We start from the raw sequence: 23,108 nt of genomic DNA, 5'->3' as shown, positions 1-23,108 counted from the left end.
CTTTTTTAATTATTTTCGATAAGGAACTAAAAACCTTGTTTACCAAATCTTGTGATATGGTAAAAATCGTGAATGACAATATTTGGTTCGTATTTAAACAAAGTTAATAACGTAATTTAAATTTTTTGTGATGGAATCCTTCTCTATTTTGAATACTAATTTCATTGAATTATTCATCAATTATTTCTGGCTGACAATTTATTGAATTTTACTTTACGAAGTTTTTCCCATTTAGCTTTCCATTTTATCGATGATTTCATTTCTTTAGGTAAAAACTTAATTTTTTCCATATAGTTGTTTGAAGTGAAGCAAACTTTACGACAACAATAATGCTGCGTTTGAGCACAACGCTCCACCTACTTCCCATCCATTGTTACAGAATGGATACATTTTATCCAAAAGAAAACTAATTACGATGAACTAATACAAAAGCGTACTATCAGGATCATCAAGAACAAGATTGGCTTCCACCTGTTGCACCAATCTTTCTCTCACCGTAGTCGCAACCGTACCGGACTTCAACGACCGACAAAAACTTCTTCTGATTTGTCAAATAGCAGGTATATTACGTATAAATTAATCGTAACCAGAAGAAATGTCAGTTCTTGAAAACTCTTTTGATGCCGTTGGAGCCGAAACCCGGATAACACACCCAATAAAACTTTTCTGAGACTTTAAGTTTTAACATAAATTGTTCAAAGTTCAGTTTATTTGAGGGTAATGGATGGTTTTTACGAGAGTTTACTGCACTTATCTCTTACTACATCATACTTCTTGCGGTTATGCTTATGTACCCGTCTGCTTTAACCCACGAACGTGCTCCTAATTCCTCCACCAATCTCGAACGAAAGGAATATAATTCTACATCATTGGGCCTAACGGATTCTAAACTTTTTATGTCTGATGAAAAAGTAAGTGCATCAATGAACAAAAGATTATATTAAAATATAATATTTAAGTAGCTATATACTGAATTCGTCATCACAGAAATACTACAGTAAAGGCTAAATAATTATTATTAAAATGGGGGCAAACTGAATAAGAAACTGCAGCATATGTTATTATGCAACGTATGTTGAAATCTGTCTGAAAGGACATTTGTCGATTCGTATGGAAATTGTCTTCCATAAGATGGAGAGTTACAAATTTACGGGAAATTGCGATAAACCCCAAGCATTTTCATGCAGTGCCTGATAAGATTGTCTGCAATTTTTATGATCTGGACAGAGGTATGTACATACGCGTTGTAAAAGAAATATGACATTGATGTATCGAAGGTTCCTGTTATATTTGGTATTCTAATACCTGCTATCAACTTTAAGAAGGTACACGGGATTAAAGCCACACATTTGCGAATATAACTCGATGGTTGCTCGTACGGAAGTTAGGGAAAAATGCAACGAAATGCCAAGGATGTTAATGTTAATAATATCTAACAATTAGACAGGAACCTAATAATTAAGGCTCGATCGATGGATACATTGTGCAGACCAGTCAAAATGGGTCAAAGTAGAATCCCAAAACCGTGATGAGAAATCTCCTGACAGGAATAATGCTATACCTGAAGATAAAACTAGAGATACGTAGAGATGAATGTTCAAAGGCACCGAGCAGCAACAAGGGTACGTATGCCCCAAAAATAACAAAAAAAGTTAAAAATTATTAATTTCAATGGAGCATTATGGGAACAAGGTAGTTTCTCACGAACGCGCAGAGCAGGAAAAAATTAATACCATAGAGAGGCAAAAGTTTCAGGAAAACAGAAATATATATATTCAATTATATTCAAAACTAATAAAATCTTATCCGATTTTTTTTGTTTATTCAAGAATGTGAGACATATCATTTCCAGATATTTCTGTCGAGAATTCGTTCTAAATCTCCTAAAATGCGGTATGCCACTTATTGTGTGAGGAAATTTTTGAACTCCAGAGAGGTTGCAAAGTTTAAAACACTTTAAAAGTAAAGTACTATGAATTTAGTAACGTAAAATATTTATATCCATGTTAAAGTGGCAACAATGGGCTGGTGGAAAAGCCACTCAACAGCATAAAGCAAAAAAGTTTAAGCTTTGAGCTTTTTAAAAAAACGTCACAAGGTTTTAGAAAAGTTTCGCAAACTTACCCCAAAAATCAGTTCTTATCAGTGTTCTTGCGGTTATTTTACTCAATAATCAGCATACTGCAAGACGTGATCTTCAAGGATACGGCTTATACACCAGTCAGCATTCATTATTAAGTTCATCTTAACAAGCTTCGTGTGACTTTCCCAACTAATGCAACCCTAAAGTATAGTGAAACCGCCAACAAAGCTCATGTATCAGACCGCGTGTATACTTACCACTGACTGCCGTACAGCTCTAAATTGTCTGACCCCCCTCTACCCCTAACCCCCACCCCCTTTCTTGATAACTTTCTAACAAATCATTTTTTTTTAAATTGAAATACAGCATTAAATACAACAAAATATACTATCTTATGACGTTTATTTATATTTTTAAATTTTGCTTATGCCACCGGTGGCGCAAAATGGCAATTTTTTTTCAGTTGAAACATAGCTCAAGTGACACCTCAAATTAAAGGTCTTTCAAAACTATATTCAATGGTGCATTGTGATTCACAATTGATGGATTAATTCTTTTGAAAAAACGGTATAAACTTTATAAAAAGTTCAATAGACACTCAATAAAATAGTTCATAAACAATGAAAAATTTGTTAGTTGATAGGAAATTGGTTTGTTTTCTATTTTGTGCTCTCGAAGTTTTTTGTTAAAAAAAAGAAGATATATTAAAAAAAAACTAAAGACTATTCGTCAGCACAAAATCGAACTCTAATGAAGTTTTTATCAACAAAGAAAGTTTTCCATTGATTACGTCTTCGTCAATTGAGTCGGTGTTGGATTTCTTACCAAATTTATATCCATAAACGAGAATAAATTTTCGGAACTTGGACAAACTTTCAATAAATGGATCTATTTTTCGATATTCCTTAGCAACGAAGAGAAAAATTACAAAAATTGCGATTCAGTCATTTTGGAACAAGTAAAATCTTTCATAAAAAACATATTTTCTCATAAAGTTAATAATAAAAAACTTTCTCTCCTTGGCAAACCCATACCGGAGTATACTGTCTTCAATCAAATCTCACTGAATTACAAAGTGAAAATCACTACCATGTACATGCCGTGAAACTGTCATTCCTTCTCCATTTATTAATTTAGTTTTGTAGCGAATATCATTAGAAAATAATTCCAATTACTCATTAGTGAAACACAACAAATTTTTATTAGAAAAACTAAATATTTTTGTTAAATGTATTGCATCTATAAATGTTCCTCTCATGCAGCTATATCACATCGAAGAAGCAAATTGTTTACTGTTTTGGTTTTATTTGATTGTGCAAATGGTTAAATAATTATAATTAATGATTTAAGATGTATTGATATTTCACACAACATGTAGAGAGTTCGTGTGTTATCATCCTCTTTCTGGCTTATATAGCATGTATCTTGGTAATTTATTTAGAAGTGCTGTGAATGCCGAATCAAACTGACCAAGCGAGTCCCTTCGAAAATGTGTCATTTGAAATTACTAAATATTTATTTAGTTATTTTGTGGAATTTAAATTCAGGTACGTATTAGCCAATTCTTTTCCTTATTTTAAAGACTATTTGCGACTTACGTTGGTTTTTTAGGATTTTATCAATCAGTGATATTGGGGTAACCTATTTGAACAGCAAACTGTTAAAACAATTATTTTCCTTTTTCTCAAGGATCTAGGTTATACAGGGTTATTCACGCTATACGGCTCGGAATATTGTGGCCAAAATACGAGGTTTTCTAAAAATTTTTCTTTTGGGTTATATGGGGATCTATTATGGCTACTTTTTAAAATTATTTTCATATTATACAGGGTGTCCCAAAAGTGCTAAAAGTATCAAAGTTGTGTTTTTTTAAATGGAACCCCTTGTATATTGTTGCATTTTTGGATTCTCCGATCAAAATAAATGTGTGTTTTAATAAGGTTTACAATACCTAGCACTTACGGTTTTTGAAATAATTTAAATTTTGTAAAAATTTGGCCTAATTTTCATGTTTTAACCACTTAAGCAGTATTTAAGTTATGTAAGCGTAATTTACAGTGTAGTGTAATAATGGATCATACTTTATATCCCAATCATGAAAAACTTGCCAGCTTATACAGGGTGTGCAAAAATTAAAACTATTCAAATGAGAACTTTAAGTGGCTATAACTGGATTAATTTAAATGCAATGCCATATTTTTTAACTTACCAGGATATGTAGTTTTTAAATACCCATCGAATGGTACTAGGATGTTCATAGCTAAGTCTTCGCGTTTTTGCAGAATGCACTAAATAATGGCTCCTTGCGCCATTTGGCGTCTTTTAGTTCAATGTTCTAAATCACATATCAAGTATAACATAAAACGGAAACAAAATATTTATTACAGATGTTCGAAATGTCGACCGTCCATTTCCAAACACTTACAAATTCTTTTTTCAAAACCACCGCTAATTCTGGACAACATTTGCGGAGTAACAGTTTCAAACGCGTCTCTTATACGTGTTTTCATATCCTGTGGAGTTGTTGGAGGCATATTGTAGACAATTCCTTTTATGTATTAATCGGTAAAAACTAAAATGATCTTGACATTAGAGAGGATTTTTAGAGTAATAGAGAGTTTATGGGATTCGGGGTAGCTTAAATACCCAATCAGGGTATCGGTACCCATTAACAGGGTCAATCCACAGTTGGTAACTTTTTAAATCCTTAAACCGTATCTTGAGACAAAGGCAAAAATTGAGAATTTACGGGGAATTGCAGCTGTAAAGATTTTGACCAAATATAGATGAATTTAGACCTTTGTCTTGATAAGGATAAAAGAGTGAAAGTTCCTTTATGCAGGGCAACCCTTACAGGAAGAAAATGGGTTCCCAACATATGGTCATCACGGACATGATCGGACGGATTGCATAGGCATAGGCGTAGCCTGAGGGTACATTACACACTCTAGAAAAAAAGTACCTTTGCAGACTAAACTAAAAAATAAACTAAATTAACTATCTGATATTTTGAAATATCATAGGCAACTAGATACATTGGAACTTTGAACTAAAAGACGCCAAATGGCGCAAGGAGCCATTATTTAGTGCATTCTGCAAAAACGCGAAGACTTAGCTATGAACATCCTAGTACCATTCGATGGGTATTTAAAAACTACATATCCTGGTAAGTTAAAAAATATGGCATTGCATTTAAATTAATCCAGTTATAGCCACTTAAAGTTCTCATTTGAATAGTTTTAATTTTTGCACACCCTGTATAAGCTGGCAAGTTTTTCATGATTGGGATATAAAGTATGATCCATTATTACACTACACTGTAAATTACGCTTACATAACTTAAATACTGCTTAAGTGGTTAAAACATGAAAATTAGGCCAAATTTTTACAAAATTTAAATTATTTCAAAAACCGTAAGTGCTAGGTATTGTAAACCTTATTAAAACACACATTTATTTTGATCGGAGAATCCAAAAATGCAACAATATACAAGGGGTTCCATTTAAAAAAACACAACTTTGATACTTTTAGCACTTTTGGGACACCCTGTATAATATGAAAATAATTTTAAAAAGTAGCCATAATAGATCCCCATATAACCCAAAAGAAAAATTTTTAGAAAACCTCGTATTTTGGCCACAATATTCCGAGCCGTATAGCGTGAATAACCCTGTATATCATCGTATTATTGACTATTATATAGGCTATTTTTTCTAAGTAAAAAAAATATATTATTACTGTGAAAGAGTTTAAAAGAGTGAAAATAAGCTCTCGTTCTTAAAAAAACATGTTTTAAATAGTTAAATGGAGAGCAATTTTAAGTAATTCATTAATTCTTTCTGCTAGTGTATTTCACATGTGAAACTAGACCAACAAAACACCATCTAGAAATATGAGATACATTTTTCGGTTTTTAAGCGATTTTAATATTTTATTATATTTTTTGTTCTTGAAGACAAAAAAAATCTTCTAAAATCTATGTATGACAATCACCATCATTTTTATTATCTAAATTACGGTGCTAATTTTTTATAGAAAATTTTAAAAACATAAAATTATGCATAAATGCAAATGCCCATTTTTACATATACCTTTAATAATTAGCAAAAGTATTGGAATTTAATACAAAATCGAATAAAATAAAGGATTCAAAAATAACCGCCTAGTTAAAGCCTTATCAGTTAATAATCGACAAATAGTAAATTAATAAAGATTAACGGAATTCCGAAGAAAAATTAGTTCTCAAATTCGATAAAAACTTTGGAAACAAAAAAAACTGGTGATGGTTACTTGAAGGCGAAACTCCAGATAAATCTTCTTAAGTAATGAATAAGGTGAGTTAAAACTGCTATGATAGTTTAATGGGGTGTTCTTCATATAGAATATCAATTTCTCTAGTGTGTTTTGGTGCCACTTTGTTGTCCTATAAATTCCATTTTTTTGTGACTTTTAACAGAACTTCTTGAAAATGAAAGACTGTTTGAGGACAGACTATTTTTACGATACTTTACCACGCCAATCCCTTACTACATTACATTTCTTACAGCAACATCCATTTATTTGCCTTTTAACATCCACTCGGCCAATCTCAAATCAAAGGAATATGGTGTTGATTATTCGGAGCATCCTGGAATATTGGACTTTACATATGATAATAAATATTTGGTCTCTAATAAAAAAGTGAGTATATCAAGAACAAAAATTACATTAAGAGATAACCATTAAGAAGGTAATGATCATCAAAGAATATATGATGACTTTTGCGGGTTTGCTACTAAATTTTTAAATATTTTTGGATTCGGAATTTTTCGAAATTTCTGGCTTTCAGCGCATATCTTGTAATCATAGGATCTTTAGCCGCATAAGAAAATCATTGTTGAGGGTGAGTTAGTCTAAGATTGGTTCAGCTATAAGAAAGAAGCGATTGTAATAGGCGATGTTAAGGCTTTAAGTGATAGCACGATGGTAGGTATTAAAAATACACCAGGAACTGGAGAAAGGGTGAAAGTTGGGAACTTCGACTTTTATCTGATGCTAGTTTCACTGTGGTATGCTCTATATTGATATATTGCAGTCGTTAAGTGTTTTTTTTATGGAGGATTATTGATTCTGCTTTCAGACATATGGGTTTGGCACTAAAATGGTCTTTTTTATCTATATGATCTCAAGTTAGTGTTCCTCAGAACACTGGCCTATTAAATTTTTTTCCTCTTTCACCTCAACCGTCCCAAAGCATTACTTTAAGAGCAAGGTGATTCTTTCCTCCATCACCTATTAGTCATCTAACTCCTATCCTTCATCCATTCATACTTTGTAAGTTTCTTTTCTAGCCTTCGTCTCTTTCTTTCTTCTGAGTCGCTCTCACGATCTATCCCCATATTGTGTTCCAGTTTTGGCCCGTAATAATAGGCCGTGTACATCTCTTCGATCTTAAAAAAAAGGTTAGTTCAGGTTAGTAACATTAAGCACAGACTGTCGTGCGATAAGTAGGCTTTTTGTTCCCAACTGGATGATTGCTGAACAGGAAAATCTCACTTTCCGCATTTCATAAATGAATAATAATTCTCGTGAAATTATTTTTATAATTGATTTCATATAATAATTACCTTTTCCTTTTTATTTCAGTTGACATGGTTTGACGCCCAACAAGCTTGTTCAATGTTAGGATTACATCTGATATATCCTAGGAACTATTATGACAGAATTAACATAACATTTCATATATCTATGAATTATCTACCTTCTGATACATACTGTAAGTGGATCATAGGAGAAACAACGGGTCCCTATTTAACGTGATTGAGATATAATATTACATTATGTCCTCGCCTATCCATCGAGAAGCGATGGACTAGAATACCGTGAAAACTGGTTTCGAACCAAGTAGCTCTCGTCAGTTTGGTATATCCTCAGACACAACTTAAAAATGACACCTCGCCGGGTTACTTCAGTCACATCAGCCGTAGATGGGAAGACGGTACGCTTTGTCTGAAATGCTTTCGAGGTGTTTTCTGTTAACCTAATTTATAAAGCCGCAAGTTTGAACTGTACAACATAGCCATTATAGTCTGCGTTGGAGCTCCAATGACTACTCTAAGTCCTATGTTAATCCTAATGTTTTAAAACTTGAAAATTATACGTACTCGTGCATGCACTGAATGTTCCAAATCTTACTAAAAGCTGGAAACTCACAACATGTTTGTTAAATCTATTAACATGTAGCAATTTTTAGCTGGTTATTGGATTGGAGGTTTCAAAAAAACAGATGGTGATTTTTCCTGGATAGATGGGAGCCCGGTAGGCAAAAGTGGATGGTTACAAGGCGAACCGAATAGCTTTTCAGGGGAAAATTGTATTGAATTTAAAAGGGAAAATTACCATAGTGGAATGGGCTTTAATAATTTGTACTGCAACGAGCTTCGAAGGTCAGTTTAGAGTAGATTTGTTGAGGACAAAGTGTAATATTCGATTTTTAGATATATTTGTCGTGGATTGTTTCGCGAAGGGGAGGAAAGGGAGACATACAAATACACAAAAGGTGAGGTCGAGAAAAATGCATCCGATTCACTGGTTAAAATGATCTTCACTCTAAACAACATAACACATCTAAAACCCAAACTTACGACAATAATCACCTCTACCGCTATTATGGAAACTAATTCAACTTCTGAAGCAACCACGCCCATTGCTACGACAAGTACCGTCATGGTAACCTCTACCACAGATTTAACGACCACTATTCCCATTGAATCCACAATCCCGACTACAACAGGAAGTCCTCCGAATTCAACATTACGAGCCCGTTCTCCAATCTATCTATATTCGCGCATGGGTTGAGACACTTTCAGACAATCTTATATCCTTTTTGATTACCAAAATTTTATCCGAGGTGTTTATCGTCGATATTTTACAACTACATAAACTTATTACTCAATTAAAAATACGTATCAAGATAACATTGTTAACATGTATTTTATCTGAAAATAAGCAATAAAGCGTATTTTGTTTCTATTAAAATCCCGTTCGTTTTATTGTAGTTTTAGAACAATGTTGGTATTATTTAAATTAGATTGTTATAAGATTATTTGCGAACCAAAAGTAACGCTTCACGGTTCCACTTTTATCGCTCACAAATCAAAGTGGCATTTTTGAGTATTCAAAAATTTTGTGGGCGTTTGATGGTAACATGACTGAGGTGCATTTTCTTACAGCACATGTGCATAAGAGGGTTAATGTTGTATTTAACTGAAATCGTCCGGTTACAATTAGTATGCGATAAAGTATCACTTGCTGGACTTGCCGATGCATAGAATATTTTTTGGAATCATCGCATACGCAGCATTTACCGGCCATAAGTCAGTACAATGCAGCACATAGCAGATCTAGCTGAAATAAAATTATCAAAAAATCAGCATACCCGAGTAATATTTGACATCGACGAACTCTTACGCCTAATTACCGATCAACATAATAATTTCCTTATCAGCAATCAGAGCTGGATTTCTTTTACGGGCTTGTCACGAAGACTTTTTCAACATTCTCGCCCGAGAATTATCTCACCCTGAACTCAGCACCGTAATTGCGAAAATATTGAGTGTTTCCACGGGGTGTTGAGGTGATGCATGCTGGTGGTTCCTCTTTTTTCCTTCTGTCCTTTCAGGCTACACACGTACGTGCGATTTCGGGCTTGGAGGGACGCACTGTATAACTCTGGCAAATAGGACAGTTGCAGATATTCGGAAATACAGTGTGTAAGATTTAACCAGGAATATCGAATTATCTCAAGTACTAGGCATGCTATGAGGAAATGTTTAGTATCAAGCTTTAATCACCCGAAAGGGAAAAGTATTGCTGCTAAAGTCGACTCTCCTCCACCTCCCGCGTGGGCGGAGTGGGGGTTAACTTTTTAATTCTAAACGGGAACTCCCATTTTTTTTTGTAGACTTAGATAATACGGGTAAAAATAATAAAAATTTGTTCGAAATATTCGACTCATGCTAGAAAACGCTGGGCGTAGATATTGGCACCATTTTTAAGTGGCTCTCAACTTCTCCATACACCAAAACCATTTCGATTTGATCTTCTACGGTCAGATATTCCAACGTGAAGCCCTATTAACAACAAAATGTTTAAAAATAAATGTTTTATTTTTTTATCTTACTGTTTATTCGTCACGTTTCGTTTCCATAGAATTTTTTTGCTCAATAGGATTTTTTTAAAAGTGGAAGTTGCAATTTAAGATTTTAATTGAATTTAATTAAATGTAGCGTTTTCTAGCACGAATGGAAAAAAATGGTTCGGACAATTTTTTCTTTCTTTTAGCCGTTTATCCGAGTATGTTAAAAAGTGGGGCTCGCGTATAAAATTGAACAGCTAAACCCCATCGCGCCCACAAGGAGATGGAGGGAAATCAGCTTTAACACCAAGACGTTTCCCCCTCAGAGCGATTGCAGCTTGATGCTAAATATTTCTTTATAACATGCCTAGTATTCGAGATATTTCGATATTCCATGTCAAATGTTGCACACTGTATACCATCGCGAGTTTGTTTAATCTCGAACAAGCAAATGGTCAAGAATTATTTAACTCTTCCAGAGTACTGAAATTTTCCTAAAAAAATCTCAAAAGCCAATTATCCATGAAATTATTTCTCACTTTCGCAATATCTTGGAAGATCAAAATCTGCGTGCTAGATTCGTCTCTTTGTACGTCTTATCTTATGGCAGTAAAGGACATAAAACGCTGTAAATCTGCTTTGGCATTTATAACAAAATCTCTCGCTCATCGTGATTTACAGATTTAACAATTCCCTCCAAAGTGCTTTTTACAAGGGTTTTAGAGGAGCAGTAAAGGTCCTTGTTAACCCCAGTTTGAAAATAAATGTTTCCAATAAACATTCTGACAAAGCAGCGGGTATTTCTAGTGTTATATGAGCATCGAGCAAAACATCATTTTCACATCTATATCTTGCATTATTCCCTTCGGTTCGCTCAATGTTTCTCCTGCCACTATGGTCAATTTATTGATGGTTTAGTTGTTAAATTATAGTACGAACTGTACGCGATTTATTATATTGCGCTCTTTATTTCAGAATTGCTGCACAGGGTGATTCTGCTGAGTGGATCGGGACTAAGCCCTTGGGCACTACAAAGGGACCCACTTATAATAAAAAGAACTGTGGCGGAACAGACCGAGTGCCATGGCGATCTTCACGAGGACGATTTAGCTCCTTGCTTAAGACTGAAACCCCTTAATTTATTGCTAAATATTAAATTGGATACTCCCAGGTTCTTGCCAGGTAAGAAGCAATGACTTCTGTTTGGTTACTGCCAACAGGTAATACCGGGTGTTTCATTGGGAATGGGGTATGGCAAAATCCAAAATAGGGGACATCAAAATATAACGATTAGCTCCACCATACCTCATGCCAATTTTGTACGTTTCAGAGTTACAGGGTGTTAAAAGTTGAAGTATAATTTTACAATTCCTTAATAGTTTTTTGTGTTTTCATAGAATCAACACCAAAATTGGTATGCATAAAATCGGAGCGGTGTTGATGAAATGAAATCACAAAAAATTATTCAGGAATTTCCAAATAAAATATACATTTTTAACGCCCTGTAAATTTGAAAAACGCAACATTGGTACAAGACATGCTGGGTTCAATCGTCATATTTTAGTGTCTCTTATTTCGGGTTTTAGCATGTCCCATTCTCAATGTATCATCTTATATAATAGATTATGTTGTAAGCAGACCGTCTTTATGAGCAAAGTTATGTAGGCACTGGCCATACTTTTTTAAAGGGATCGCAAAAAAGATAAAATCTGCTGACACTCACTTATAAAGGGATTATACCCGCGGCAAAGGGCCTTTCAGTTTTCACGTCTTTTACAAACATGCGCCTGCAACAGCGTTTGACTTTATTGCGACGATGCCCAATAAAAATAAGTTTTACGACACACAGAGCTGGTATGTAAATTTCTCGAGGCAGGAAAAACAGCAGGAATTCCGGTATGCGAAAAAAAGAAGGTTAAACGAGGAACTTTTTAAATAAACTTAATTTAACTGTGCGTCTCTTACCCGGAACACTTAACTAACTCCAAGGGATTAGGTAAAAAGTAAGGCCACCTTATTTTGAAAAAGAGTGCGTCGATTTCTCAGTATATTTTTGCACATTTATTTAGATCAGCAAGGAAAGCATCGGAGGTCTGAGAAATGTTGATAGATTTTAGACTAATGAGGGAGAAGAGTATAAGTTGAATGAGAGAAATAAATGTGCCTCCATCATCCGTCATCATTCCGTCTGAGAGCATAAAGAAGAAAAGATAGAAAAGAAATGTAAGGCATAAAATCTTAATAGGCCTTAATATTCTTAGATTTTTCTTGCGATTATTTTCATTCATCTTCAGAAGACTCTATGACACACTTGTTATATGGGAATTGTTAGATAACGGCAAGTGAGACGGAGATATTCAGTGAGTAGCTTGAGAAAGGCCCGTGGGCAAACAAATTTATGTTCAATACACGCTCGGAGTTTACTATCATTTTCACACTCACCCTCCTTCTACAAACCACTTCACCCTAAATCACACGTAATTAACGGTACGAGTGAACCTTCAACGCCTACGGCACGTAAGTGTATTTTTATTAAAGGAATATCATGGCTGAACAGACATATCACTAAGTACTAAGCAGGGAAAGCATGCCAGAAAAGACAAATTAAAATTTCAACTGCGATTTACCAAAGCTTAAAGTTTTTAAAGAGAACACTGAACTTTTCCAAAGCCGCGAACGGTCAAAAGTTTATAAAAACACGAAACAAAATTATAAATCCCCAACAGGGATGAAAAGTTTAAAACTGCTTTAATTGTAAGAATCTGTGTAACGTATAAACATTTATAATGATGTACCTCTGGCATTCTCATTGTTTTAAGTCGAAGTTATCGCTATACATCGGTGGTAAACAATGCAACGAAGTTGCTATTTTTATAATGCGAAAAAGGATTTTAAAATATATTCAATTGGGAATTCGGAAAAGTAATTTATGTAAAGTTGAAACATAGAAATGAATACCCTTCTCAAGTAATACCGTTACCTGAAAATGAATGCAATTTGGCAAATTGTATCGATTTGAAGACTACTAGAGCAAATTCCTAAGGAGTTCTAAAAGCCGGACGGCGAAAGAAGAAATAAAGAAAGCACCTAAGAAAGTTTTTAAATCACGTAATGTATCGTGAAAAGAACTTTAAAGACCTAAACACCTTCAGATATATCATGCAGTTTGCAGATTACCTATCGCAATTAAAAATCGAGTATTGAGAAACCAGATACTCACAACTGTTTTCACGACGGCCGCTCGTCGCAACAATATCATTATACTTTATATTTTTTTTCTGAAATTTGGTGCTGACTAAGAACTTCATTTGGCAGAATTTCTCCGAACCTGAGATTCTAACAAGGTTCTCTTTACAGTTTACGTTCACAATTTGTTGTGTAGTCACTAGGTTTCCATTCTTTTTCTCAAGTACCACTCTTCTTTCCTTCGGGCTCTAGCTGCGCTTGGTCTAGGCCTTTTAATTTTTTCACGACCGTTGGCGCAGCATCTGACACCTCTAAGTTTTAAATTAAATTTGCTCCACAAGTTCGCCCCGTACTCCTGAACTGAAACTTCGTTAAGAATTATTGTAGTTAAATTCATAGTTTTCATTATACCTCCCTTGGATGCTTGTTAATCCTCATAAACACGACAAACTGATGTGCCCTCGGCGTGTATCTTATGTTCTGTTCTGTTGATGTTTTAAAGCGATTAAAACCGTTACTTAATTACGCACTATTGCTTGATGTTATTTTCGTGTCTCTTTTTGACAGCAAATCATTAAACTAAGCTATGGAACTTTGAAGATCAACCAACTCCAAATTAGATTAACGTGATAAAAATCGGCTGCTATATATTCTACTTAGCACCAGTTGCGAAAGAGTTCGAGTTCTCGAATTTTAGAAGAAAAATCTGAAAGAGAGGGAAAACAATGCGGCAAATCACCTTAACTTGGCATCACTTGCAAAGTTCGGTCTTCCAGCTGAAACCGTTCACGCCTCGTGCAGGCATCATTCAGTTGTAAGATAGTTTGAGTCTGGGTGGCGTTCAAGCCGAATCGTGAATTACCTGGAACCTGCTACAAGATGGAAATTGGATGTTACGAAACTCAGCAACCATGAGTCTCCTCACTAACAGTTACAAGCATCAAAACTACCGAAAAAGTAATAAAAGTTGGCAGTAAAGTTTCAACTGCAACTCGTTTCCTACAAAAAGATACACTTTATTGCTATAAACAAAATTAAATGTGATGAACCAGTCAATCCCTCGGGTGTCTTCAAAAATACATTTCTAAAGCTACGAAAAACTTTTGGAAAGAGAAAAATGTGCTTACTTCAGAGTTGGGGGAATAATAAAATTTTTGCGGTTGTGAGGTGCTTTTTGACATCCATAAGTGACTTGATAGACCTTTTAGACGCTCCTTAGCTGATAATGAGTACCCATGCTGACGAATGCTCCTGCATAAACAGTCACCAGGGGTTCAATTCTGTACACTGGGGAGTAGCACCCTCTCCAGGCAATAGCATCAAAATTGCTCATTTCGATCGGCATATAGAAGGTTAACAAACACACGCCATTTTAACATCATACTTGGGGAGTTCTTTACTCCCCAGTACCATGAATCTGGCCCCACAGGGAGACGCGACAGCCATACTACACGTGGTCCCTGTTGCAACTCCATAGATAGTATTTACATTTAAAATTGTGAGACTGCCATTATTTCTGTGTTTAAAGGTTAAAGATTAGTGTTTGAGGTTGAACCATTCAACACCAAACCAAAACCAACAAGTCACTGACGATAGAAGTTATAAATCGATCTGTCTTATTCCCGGCTAGAACTAACTAGAAGAAACATTCACCCTTTGCCAAGGGCTGAAAGCTTGGTGAACAGGTAATTGATTGATTTCTATTAACAGGTTTTGCTCCTTTCATCGACGGCACGGTCGTCGTAAATCCTACCTCACCTCCACCCACCACCAGCACCTCCACAGTGGCCACCGCAGCAGGATACGAGTTGGCCGACTTTCCCGACAGAGACCTTCTTTTCTCGTTGACGGGTACGGAGTCGTACCTGGACCTAAACGCTCAGGATTTGGAATTCGGTTTCAACGAAACGAAACGCGATAGAATATTACGGACGTACGTTCGAAACACATATTACTTCCATTTAAATGAGATTTTTTCTACATTGAAAAATGAGTATACGGATTGGGAACGACCTACTCAAAATCCATTAAGTGTGCGCGATTCGACTTTGGATGTGTTAAGTGACGGGCATACAGTGTCGGCTTTGATTAGGATAGGCTACCTTCATTCCTTAAGAGGTGGAAAAACGTTTTTTTTACATTTTCAGCATCACTCCGGAGAAAGAGATCTACCTCTGGTAAGTTCATGTTACCGTTTTTTGCCCAAACAGCTACCCCAGCTAATATTTAATTTTAAAAAAATTGTAAAGTATTACATTATTTCCCAACATAGTATCCTTTGGGGTTGACGCACGGTTCCCAGTTGTGTTTTTACACTTTTCTTATTCATAGCAAGAAGCTTCGAATATTTCAAAATAACCAAATCAACCTCGGATTCCAGCTCTTCGTTATTACCAAAATCTTTATCGACAGAGCCATTTTTTCAAATTTGAAATTGAAAAATAGTCAAAGAGGGCTAAATCTGGCGAATAGGGTGGACGCGGAAAACGTTCCAAACAAAGTTGATTCATTTTGGCCACCGCGATATCGGAAGTGTGGAGTGATGCGTTTATACTCTAAAACCGAACATTTTAGGGTTATTAACGAAGGACCAGATTTCTCCAGAGTAAAATCTAACTTCGGTGTTGAACGGAATAACACCTCTCAAATTAAAGCATCGAATCACGTATTGATGGCCGAATTTTCCATATTCACAAAATCTTTAAAAACGTTTACTAAAACAGCAAATTTTTAACAAAAAATCGCCACCTATATGTCAAGTCGGATGCTTTTGGGTCTACCCTCGCATTGAAGTCAAAATTAGTCATTCTCGCTGACCATTTAATTCTGACATTTTAAATCTATCTACAAGATTAGGGAGGGCTATATCCCAGTTTAGCATCATATATATGCAGAGGATGAAACGGACAGCATATTTCGCCTCGGATCGCACAATATGTGGACCAGTTACAAGTCACGTCTCTCTGTGTGTGTGTTTAGAGGCATCGTCCTGCAGAGAATATGTTCCATCTAATTTCATGAAACATAAGCAAAGGTTTTATGAAGGATGCAATTTTCAATTTTCCTAAGCATTCTCGTAGAATGCAACGCAAAGCTAGGGTTCCCCGGAAAAGCGGTTCCGTAATATAGCGGACGCTATAAAACGTTGCTCGTGCATTTTACGGTCATATGGTTTCTTAAGTGGCGATGTGGGAGACCACGAGTAACGCTGGAAAGCGTTATTGACTCCAGATTATAGTCGCTATATTACGACACCGCTTTTCTAGGAAACCGTAGCTACAGAAAAGACGTGTGTTCTCTAAAAATTGGAACTGGCCAGAGTGATGGTAATTACTGTTCCAACCATCAATTTTCTTAGAGGAACTTATTGAACTCATACATCATCAATCTGGGTCGTTTTTAGAAAAATTTTCAGTTACAGTCTCAAATAAAACAGTTTTGAACTTTTTATGTTTCTCTCTCGAGCAACAGTTTCCGTAAAATACAATGTATCACGATTACAATCAAAACTAAAGCCCAAAAAATTGATTGCGAGCTGGGTTTAATGGACCTATCTGGTAAGCCGTCTACCATAATTTCTGCAAATGAGCGAAGTAAAATTTAGCAAGTTAAGCTTCTATTAGATTTCTAATTGGGTCACTATGCAAGAGTGGCTATTTGTGCTTATTCGCAGAGATTAAATCAGACTATGTAATGTAAACCCCACACGTATTAGAGGAATAAGCAAAGCAAGCATTTCGCAGTGGAATTTGTACAATATGTCACTCATTACTAACTTGTGAATAATATTTGCTCTAAAATAGGTATTGGAACAAATTCGTTCTTCGCCCTGTTTTCTTAGATGGAGAGAAGATTTTTCGAGTAATTTATATGCAAATTCCTTTCTTTGCATATGGCCCGATTGAATTTACTCCTAAATTACTACTGAAGAAGGAAAACAGCACTTTTTCAGCATCATTCAGCACCATTACACATAAACACGACATATCTACATATTCTTGAGTAATAGGAAAAATTCCGGAAAGTTCCAGGAGGTGGATTTAAAGCAAAGAGTAGTTTCTGATCTGATGTCTCTTTCCTGGGTTACTACTCAGATAGCTTATACAAATAAAAATAAACCAAAAAAGTCTTCAAGGAAAAGTTGCAATGGAATCACTGAAATCAATCAATATAACCGTGTAAAAGCACCCTCACTAAGACGTCGACGCATCTGGATGATTTATGCGTTTACCGGTGCGTCCCTGTCCGTACTATCATAGGTTTAGCTTGTCCGTTCCGATTTGTTGAGGGCGTCCCTGATTTTAGTTTAGGGTTCCTCGTTTGGTCTTAAGGGTTATGAAGTCCGTTTTATTTATAGGTGTAGGATTTATTTTGCCCGTGATTTTAGTTTTAGATGTGCCTGTATTGATTTCAATGGGTTACTTCGCATGATCTTTTTGCGAAAATATATAACCTTCTTTCCTAGATTAATTTAACATTAGGACAACTTCTCTTTGGCATTCTCCACTGTTTAATAAACTACGAGTACGTGAAAAATCATTTTGGAGCACGCAGGAACAAAACAGGAGCACATGAAAAAATCACTTAAAAACCAACTGATAAATAAACTACGGTCATGTAAAAATGACCTTCGGGCATATAGAAATAAACTAAGGGCGCGTAAATAATGATCTGGGCAGCTCCTAAAAAATATACTACGGGCACGTGTATGTACTTTTGCCTCGTAAAACTTTAAAAGGCGACACCCGAACAAATCCGAGAAAATCCGAAACTAACCTCAAGGGTATTAGAAATTTGTTGGCCGAGCGGGGGCCCAAAAAGGGCGTTACAAAGGTAGCGCCCTCCGAGAGATCGACGTAAGACCGCTACAAAGTGTAAGTATATGTAAGATTCCCAGTACATAAATAATTCAAAAAACGTCTTACGATCCCACTGCTCAGGGTCAGCCATGTTTCCATATGCCCATAGGTATTCAATTTTAACCATAAAAAAAATGCTACTGTGCCGGTTTTCGACTTTTTCGAGAAAAACTCGGAAATCGTAATTAAGTTATTAAGGAAAGTCCCCATGCCCACGTTGGCCTGCTGCTAATTGAATTAACAAACATGAATTCCGTAGCTTTTCACAAAAATATCGGGGACTCGCCCATACATTTGTGGGGTAAGTCTGCGTTCCAAGGCGGCTCCAAATCTTCCAACGTTAGTGTTATTTCATTTCGTATTTCATGTGTACAATGTCTTTTACCAGCCGATATCCGTATATTCCACAGGGGCAACATTTGCACATTTCGGCACATTCCCTTCAATAGTGACAATGAACTATTGCTAAAATAGACCATTTGCGTTGGTAAGTACACAGCCATTGAGCATTTTACTGATACGGACGACCTACATTTCTCCTTTATGACAATACTGTAACATTGATATTTTTGTATTTGTAATAATATTAATCTGTATGAAGCTCATATTAAATTTTACACTAAGCAGCATTAGTTTTCCAAACACGTTACCCGATCATCACCTGATCCGTTTACCTGCCGCATATTTCTCAATGGTCCTAAATCCACACACGTGTAAGACCGCTTAACCTGAACCGCGACATTAATAAATCGCTTTTCATACAACACCCACAAATTAATCCAATATGCATTCCATCCAATGTAAACTATATAAACTCACGTCCAAAACCGGTAATTTGCACTGTTTTTGCATTAATAGTTTTCAAAAGGGGCAAATTGTTTAATTTTAACTGAAAAACTATCGTTTCTACTCTAACCTCAGCCTTTCTCTTTCAAAATTTATTGTTTGAAGCGGCATAGATGAAGATCATTTAAAGCAAATAACTTCGGTTATTTTACAGATTTTCCACCGACAGACTTGTTACCTTAATTGAATTATGTCATATCGAACTTTAAGCTTCCAGAACTAGGAACTCGCCGGAATATCTCCAATTACCATCACACGATTATGCGTTAAAAAAAATTGATCATTACCAGACATCACCGCCACAAGTGACTTAGCAAATTATTTATCAGTACGTTGGAATTATGATATGCATAATCCCGTGTGCAATTAGAGTTAGGATGTTATGATTAGACCAAGTTTCCTAAAGTTTCAGTTCTCGAATTCCACAAAGTTTAATTTTAACACTTCTATCAATATGGTGTGAAACTTGGCTCCTCTATGGGGGAATATTAATTGCCTATTCATGTTGGTGAAATATTTCAAGATAATTCAAACTAGTTATATTCAACTATGGTTTAAAGGACATTTCTGTCTTAATTTCTGAATACGTTGTTCTTGAGTAAAAATTTTCAAAAACATATGTACACACCTCATATCTCAGGCGGTGCAATCCTACGTATGGATTGTACAGAGAAGTGAATGATAAAATACTTTAGAAGCCGTTGAAGAAAACTAATAAAAAACAACAAAATCTCCTCATAACATCTTCTTTCTAAATATCTTTCCTCTTCATTGCTCTTTTGCCCATGTTCACTTCAGTTTGATACATTTTCATCAAATTTGAGCAAGAACACATCGCTTACACAATTATTCCATTAAATGACCCTTAAAGTCAAACCAGCCTTATAACCCTCAGTTCACATCATGCTTCTAAAATTTAAAACTCGTGATCGATACACGTTTCAAACCGAACCCAAATCTAAATGGGCTAAACGTGAACACTGCAAATGAAGGTAATTGTGCAGAAACATACGTGGATATGCTTTGTAGTGTTAAATGAAAGAGCGAGCTAAAAGTTAAAATGTGTAGGGAATGCTTTTAAAATTTGGAACTTGAAAACAGAGGGAATGTGGGAGAATTGTGAAATTGTAAACTTTAATAGGTGGTTTTGATTTTTCATTAAATGTACTTAGTATACATTTATATTATTCGTTTATATCATTACATTATACGTTGCCTAATTTGTAAAAAAAAAAAAATTAATTCCTTCCAGGTTCACAAAACTTATGAGCAATTATTGTTACATACTTTTAAAAGTTTTGAATTATTCTTGAGGGACACATTTCTGACGATATTTTCCCCTCATTAAATTATAAATATATACAAAAAACAAATTTGGTTAAAAATAGGTACACGTGGACGGGCACACAGGAGAAGTTTTCAAGGAATTAACATTTCCGTCTCTTGTAAATAATATTTAAACGTGCAAGCTATGTAGAAGTAATGAAAATTTCTGGTTGAAATTCACATACGCAATTCAATAAAACCAGTTCCGGCTTCACAAAACTTATGAACACTTACAATGACAAAGATTTCAAAGTTTTATATGACACTTTATAGACAAAGTTGTGATAGTTTATTACAAATATTCAACTCCTTCTTGTTGTTTCTTCTTCATTTATCCATATTTTGAAACGTTAAGTTAGATGAGAATATACTGTTCTTGTATTCCTTGTTCAGTAAGTTTTAGATCGAATTATAATTTTGTGAAGGAAACTTCTGAATAAAATATTCAAGATAGTAAGTTCAGTCCGAACTACGACAAGCCCCAGTAGAACTCGATTTAACAGTTAAAGAACAAAAATGCTGGAAAATACTACATTATTTCTCCTTTGCGATTGACACACTTATCCCAACGATGATCTATGGTTTCTATTCAATATTTATAGTAAAAACCTTCGAGTGTTTTAAAATAGGGATCAATCTTGGACTCCGTCTATAAATTAATTTCAAATATTTTCCAACGAATTGTGTTTTGAAGTTTGGAAAATAATCTGAGGGGCTAAATCTGGCAAATATGGCAGCGGAAAAAAAATGTTGAAATTCGGTGCATTTTCGTCCGCGTTTAAACTTCGCTATTCAATATTTTTCAGTTGTTAACAAAAGTTTCCTCAAAAGTTTCCCAGAGTAGGATCTAACTCCTGTGATGTTGCATGAGTCTAAGATTAGACTACAATAAAACATTTCAAATGAAAGTATTGAAGTACGTATTCATAGCAATTTTTTTTATATTCACTAAATTTCTAAAAGCGTTCACTAAAAACGGCTCCCAAACAAATACAGTTCAACGTAGCACTCCCAAACTTTAGACAGAAGCTTTTTAAGATTACGTCTTTGTAATATGGACAAATTTTAAACAAAACATCGCCATTTATACATCAAGGCGAATACTTCTTGAACGATCCTCGTATGTTCACGTTTACATCAGCCTAAAGCAAAAAACTCTTATTTGAAATATCAAATACCAGAAAGCCATGAAATTTAATTCAAGCTCGTTTCTGCTGTTGGCGCAGCGCTACCCCTCGTTTTTTGCGCTCTTCGTAATACTATTTTAAAACTATATTTTTCTGTAACTGAGCGTTAGTTGAATTATACCACACAAATTTATCTTTGATATGGAATCAAATTAAATGCTTCCTTAATTACTGATCGTTAACAGAATTAATTGTAGTAAAGGTGACTTCATCACTGGTTCGGGGAGTTTTGCGTAACTGCTTCATTATGATCGGAATGCACATTTCTTCGAAGAGCTTTCGGGTAGGGAACTTACAGTTAGTCAATGCAAGAATATTTTCTAGAGTTTACCGGATTGAGAGTAGTTTCAGATTTAGTTTAATGAACCCAATGTTAGTTTCGGAAAAAAAACGGCAGCAGTTCGTACTGAGTATGTACACACCGGGACTTTCAATGCGATTCTTGGATAAAATAGCTTATCCACTTGACTTGGTACACTTGACTCCTTGTTTGTGAAATATCTGAGTTCTCTGTAAATTCCGTGTTTGAACTACTACTACTACTACTAGACGACAACAATATATTCGTTATTGCTTTTTGTATAGTATGCTGCTGCTAACTTACCTGACCTTCATTATTTGTATCGTGTGACTTTTTTTCCGAACACTTTGTAAATATAAAATGTTCTACCTAAAACATACAGTTATTTATCCTATTCAGAGCCCATGCACTTCGATTCACGAATTGATTTAGAGAGTTGTTTATTCCAAGCACAAATACTGCTGCACTTGCCTTATTTACATCACAAAGGAATACTCTGCTGACATTGTGTGTGGAGAAAGTAACTTCAAAGAAACTTCTGGTTTATTTAAAAATAACCTTCCTTTACGGATTTTCTAGATGAAAACCCATAACGTATTCGATTTATTTGCTATTCAGGGTTTAACGCAACGAGTGCACGCATAGTGCATAGTTGATACGAAGTTACTTGAAACTGCGTTAGAAGTATGGGATGCTAAATTTTCTGCTCGACGCATTGTAATAAATTAGCGAAATATATATTGATCGCTCCTTGTACGCGTTCAATAATACGCGACGTGGAATCGATACATCTGATTGGCCGCTACCGAATTTTAATGAGCCAAAATCTTGAATTTGAACGAGAGAAAATGCAGTAGCTGGTCTAGTCAATGCGTTTATTTAGTGTTAGTATTAGTTGTGTTTGTTTACTATAATATTTCTAGTATCTGGAGATATTTTTACTTTAATTACTAATTTTTTACTTTTTTAATTAATCTTGATATTTATTAAGATTTGGTCCTTTAACTAACTACTATATCATTAAGTAAAATTGAGTACCATTATCGGACACCAGGATACATGAAATCTTTGTAAAAAAATGTTTGCATTTCCCAAAGAAGTGTACTATTTAAAACCATTTAAAACGTCATGGCAAAGTTTTCACAGCCACTTATCAACTAGCAAACCCGACTATTGAAACGTTTCATTAAATAAATTCCCTAAA

The 23,108-nt window shown here is 35.1% G+C and overlaps 2 protein-coding genes and 1 long non-coding RNA gene across 5 annotated transcripts in view; 2 read left to right on the top strand and 1 right to left on the bottom strand.

Annotated features, from left to right (window-relative positions):
• Positions 1-23,108, top strand: part of Nlg2 (Neuroligin 2) — a 172,584-nt gene that overhangs the window by 132,386 nt on the left and 17,090 nt on the right. For all 3 annotated transcript variants that reach the window (XM_066282877.1, XM_066282878.1, XM_066282879.1), the window contains 2 exons: positions 11,175-11,381; positions 15,096-15,562. In XM_066282877.1, coding sequence (XP_066138974.1) covers positions 11,175-11,381; positions 15,096-15,562 — 674 coding nt within the window. The remainder of the gene's footprint in view (positions 1-11,174; positions 11,382-15,095; positions 15,563-23,108) is intronic.
• LOC136339537 (uncharacterized) lies at positions 3,448-9,100 on the top strand. The gene is made up of 5 exons (XM_066282881.1): positions 3,448-3,630; positions 6,630-6,763; positions 7,709-7,838; positions 8,316-8,508; positions 8,560-9,100. Exons 1-5 carry the CDS (start codon positions 3,573-3,575, stop codon positions 8,918-8,920), a joined length of 876 nt encoding a protein of 291 aa, XP_066138978.1. The 5' UTR covers positions 3,448-3,572; the 3' UTR covers positions 8,921-9,100.
• Positions 6,743-8,322, bottom strand: LOC136339540 (uncharacterized). Its single transcript, XR_010732156.1, has 3 exons — positions 7,824-8,322; positions 7,690-7,773; positions 6,743-7,512 (listed from the first exon to the last, which is right to left on the bottom strand). It is a non-coding gene; the product is annotated as an uncharacterized lncRNA (long non-coding RNA).

The sequence above is a fragment of the Euwallacea fornicatus genome, chromosome 5, assembly GCF_040115645.1.
Source record: "Euwallacea fornicatus isolate EFF26 chromosome 5, ASM4011564v1, whole genome shotgun sequence".
In the NCBI taxonomy this organism is placed as follows: domain Eukaryota; kingdom Metazoa; phylum Arthropoda; class Insecta; order Coleoptera; family Curculionidae; genus Euwallacea; species Euwallacea fornicatus.
The sequence above is the reverse complement of the archived record's forward strand: the minus strand, read 5'-3'. Positions and strand labels throughout refer to the sequence as shown.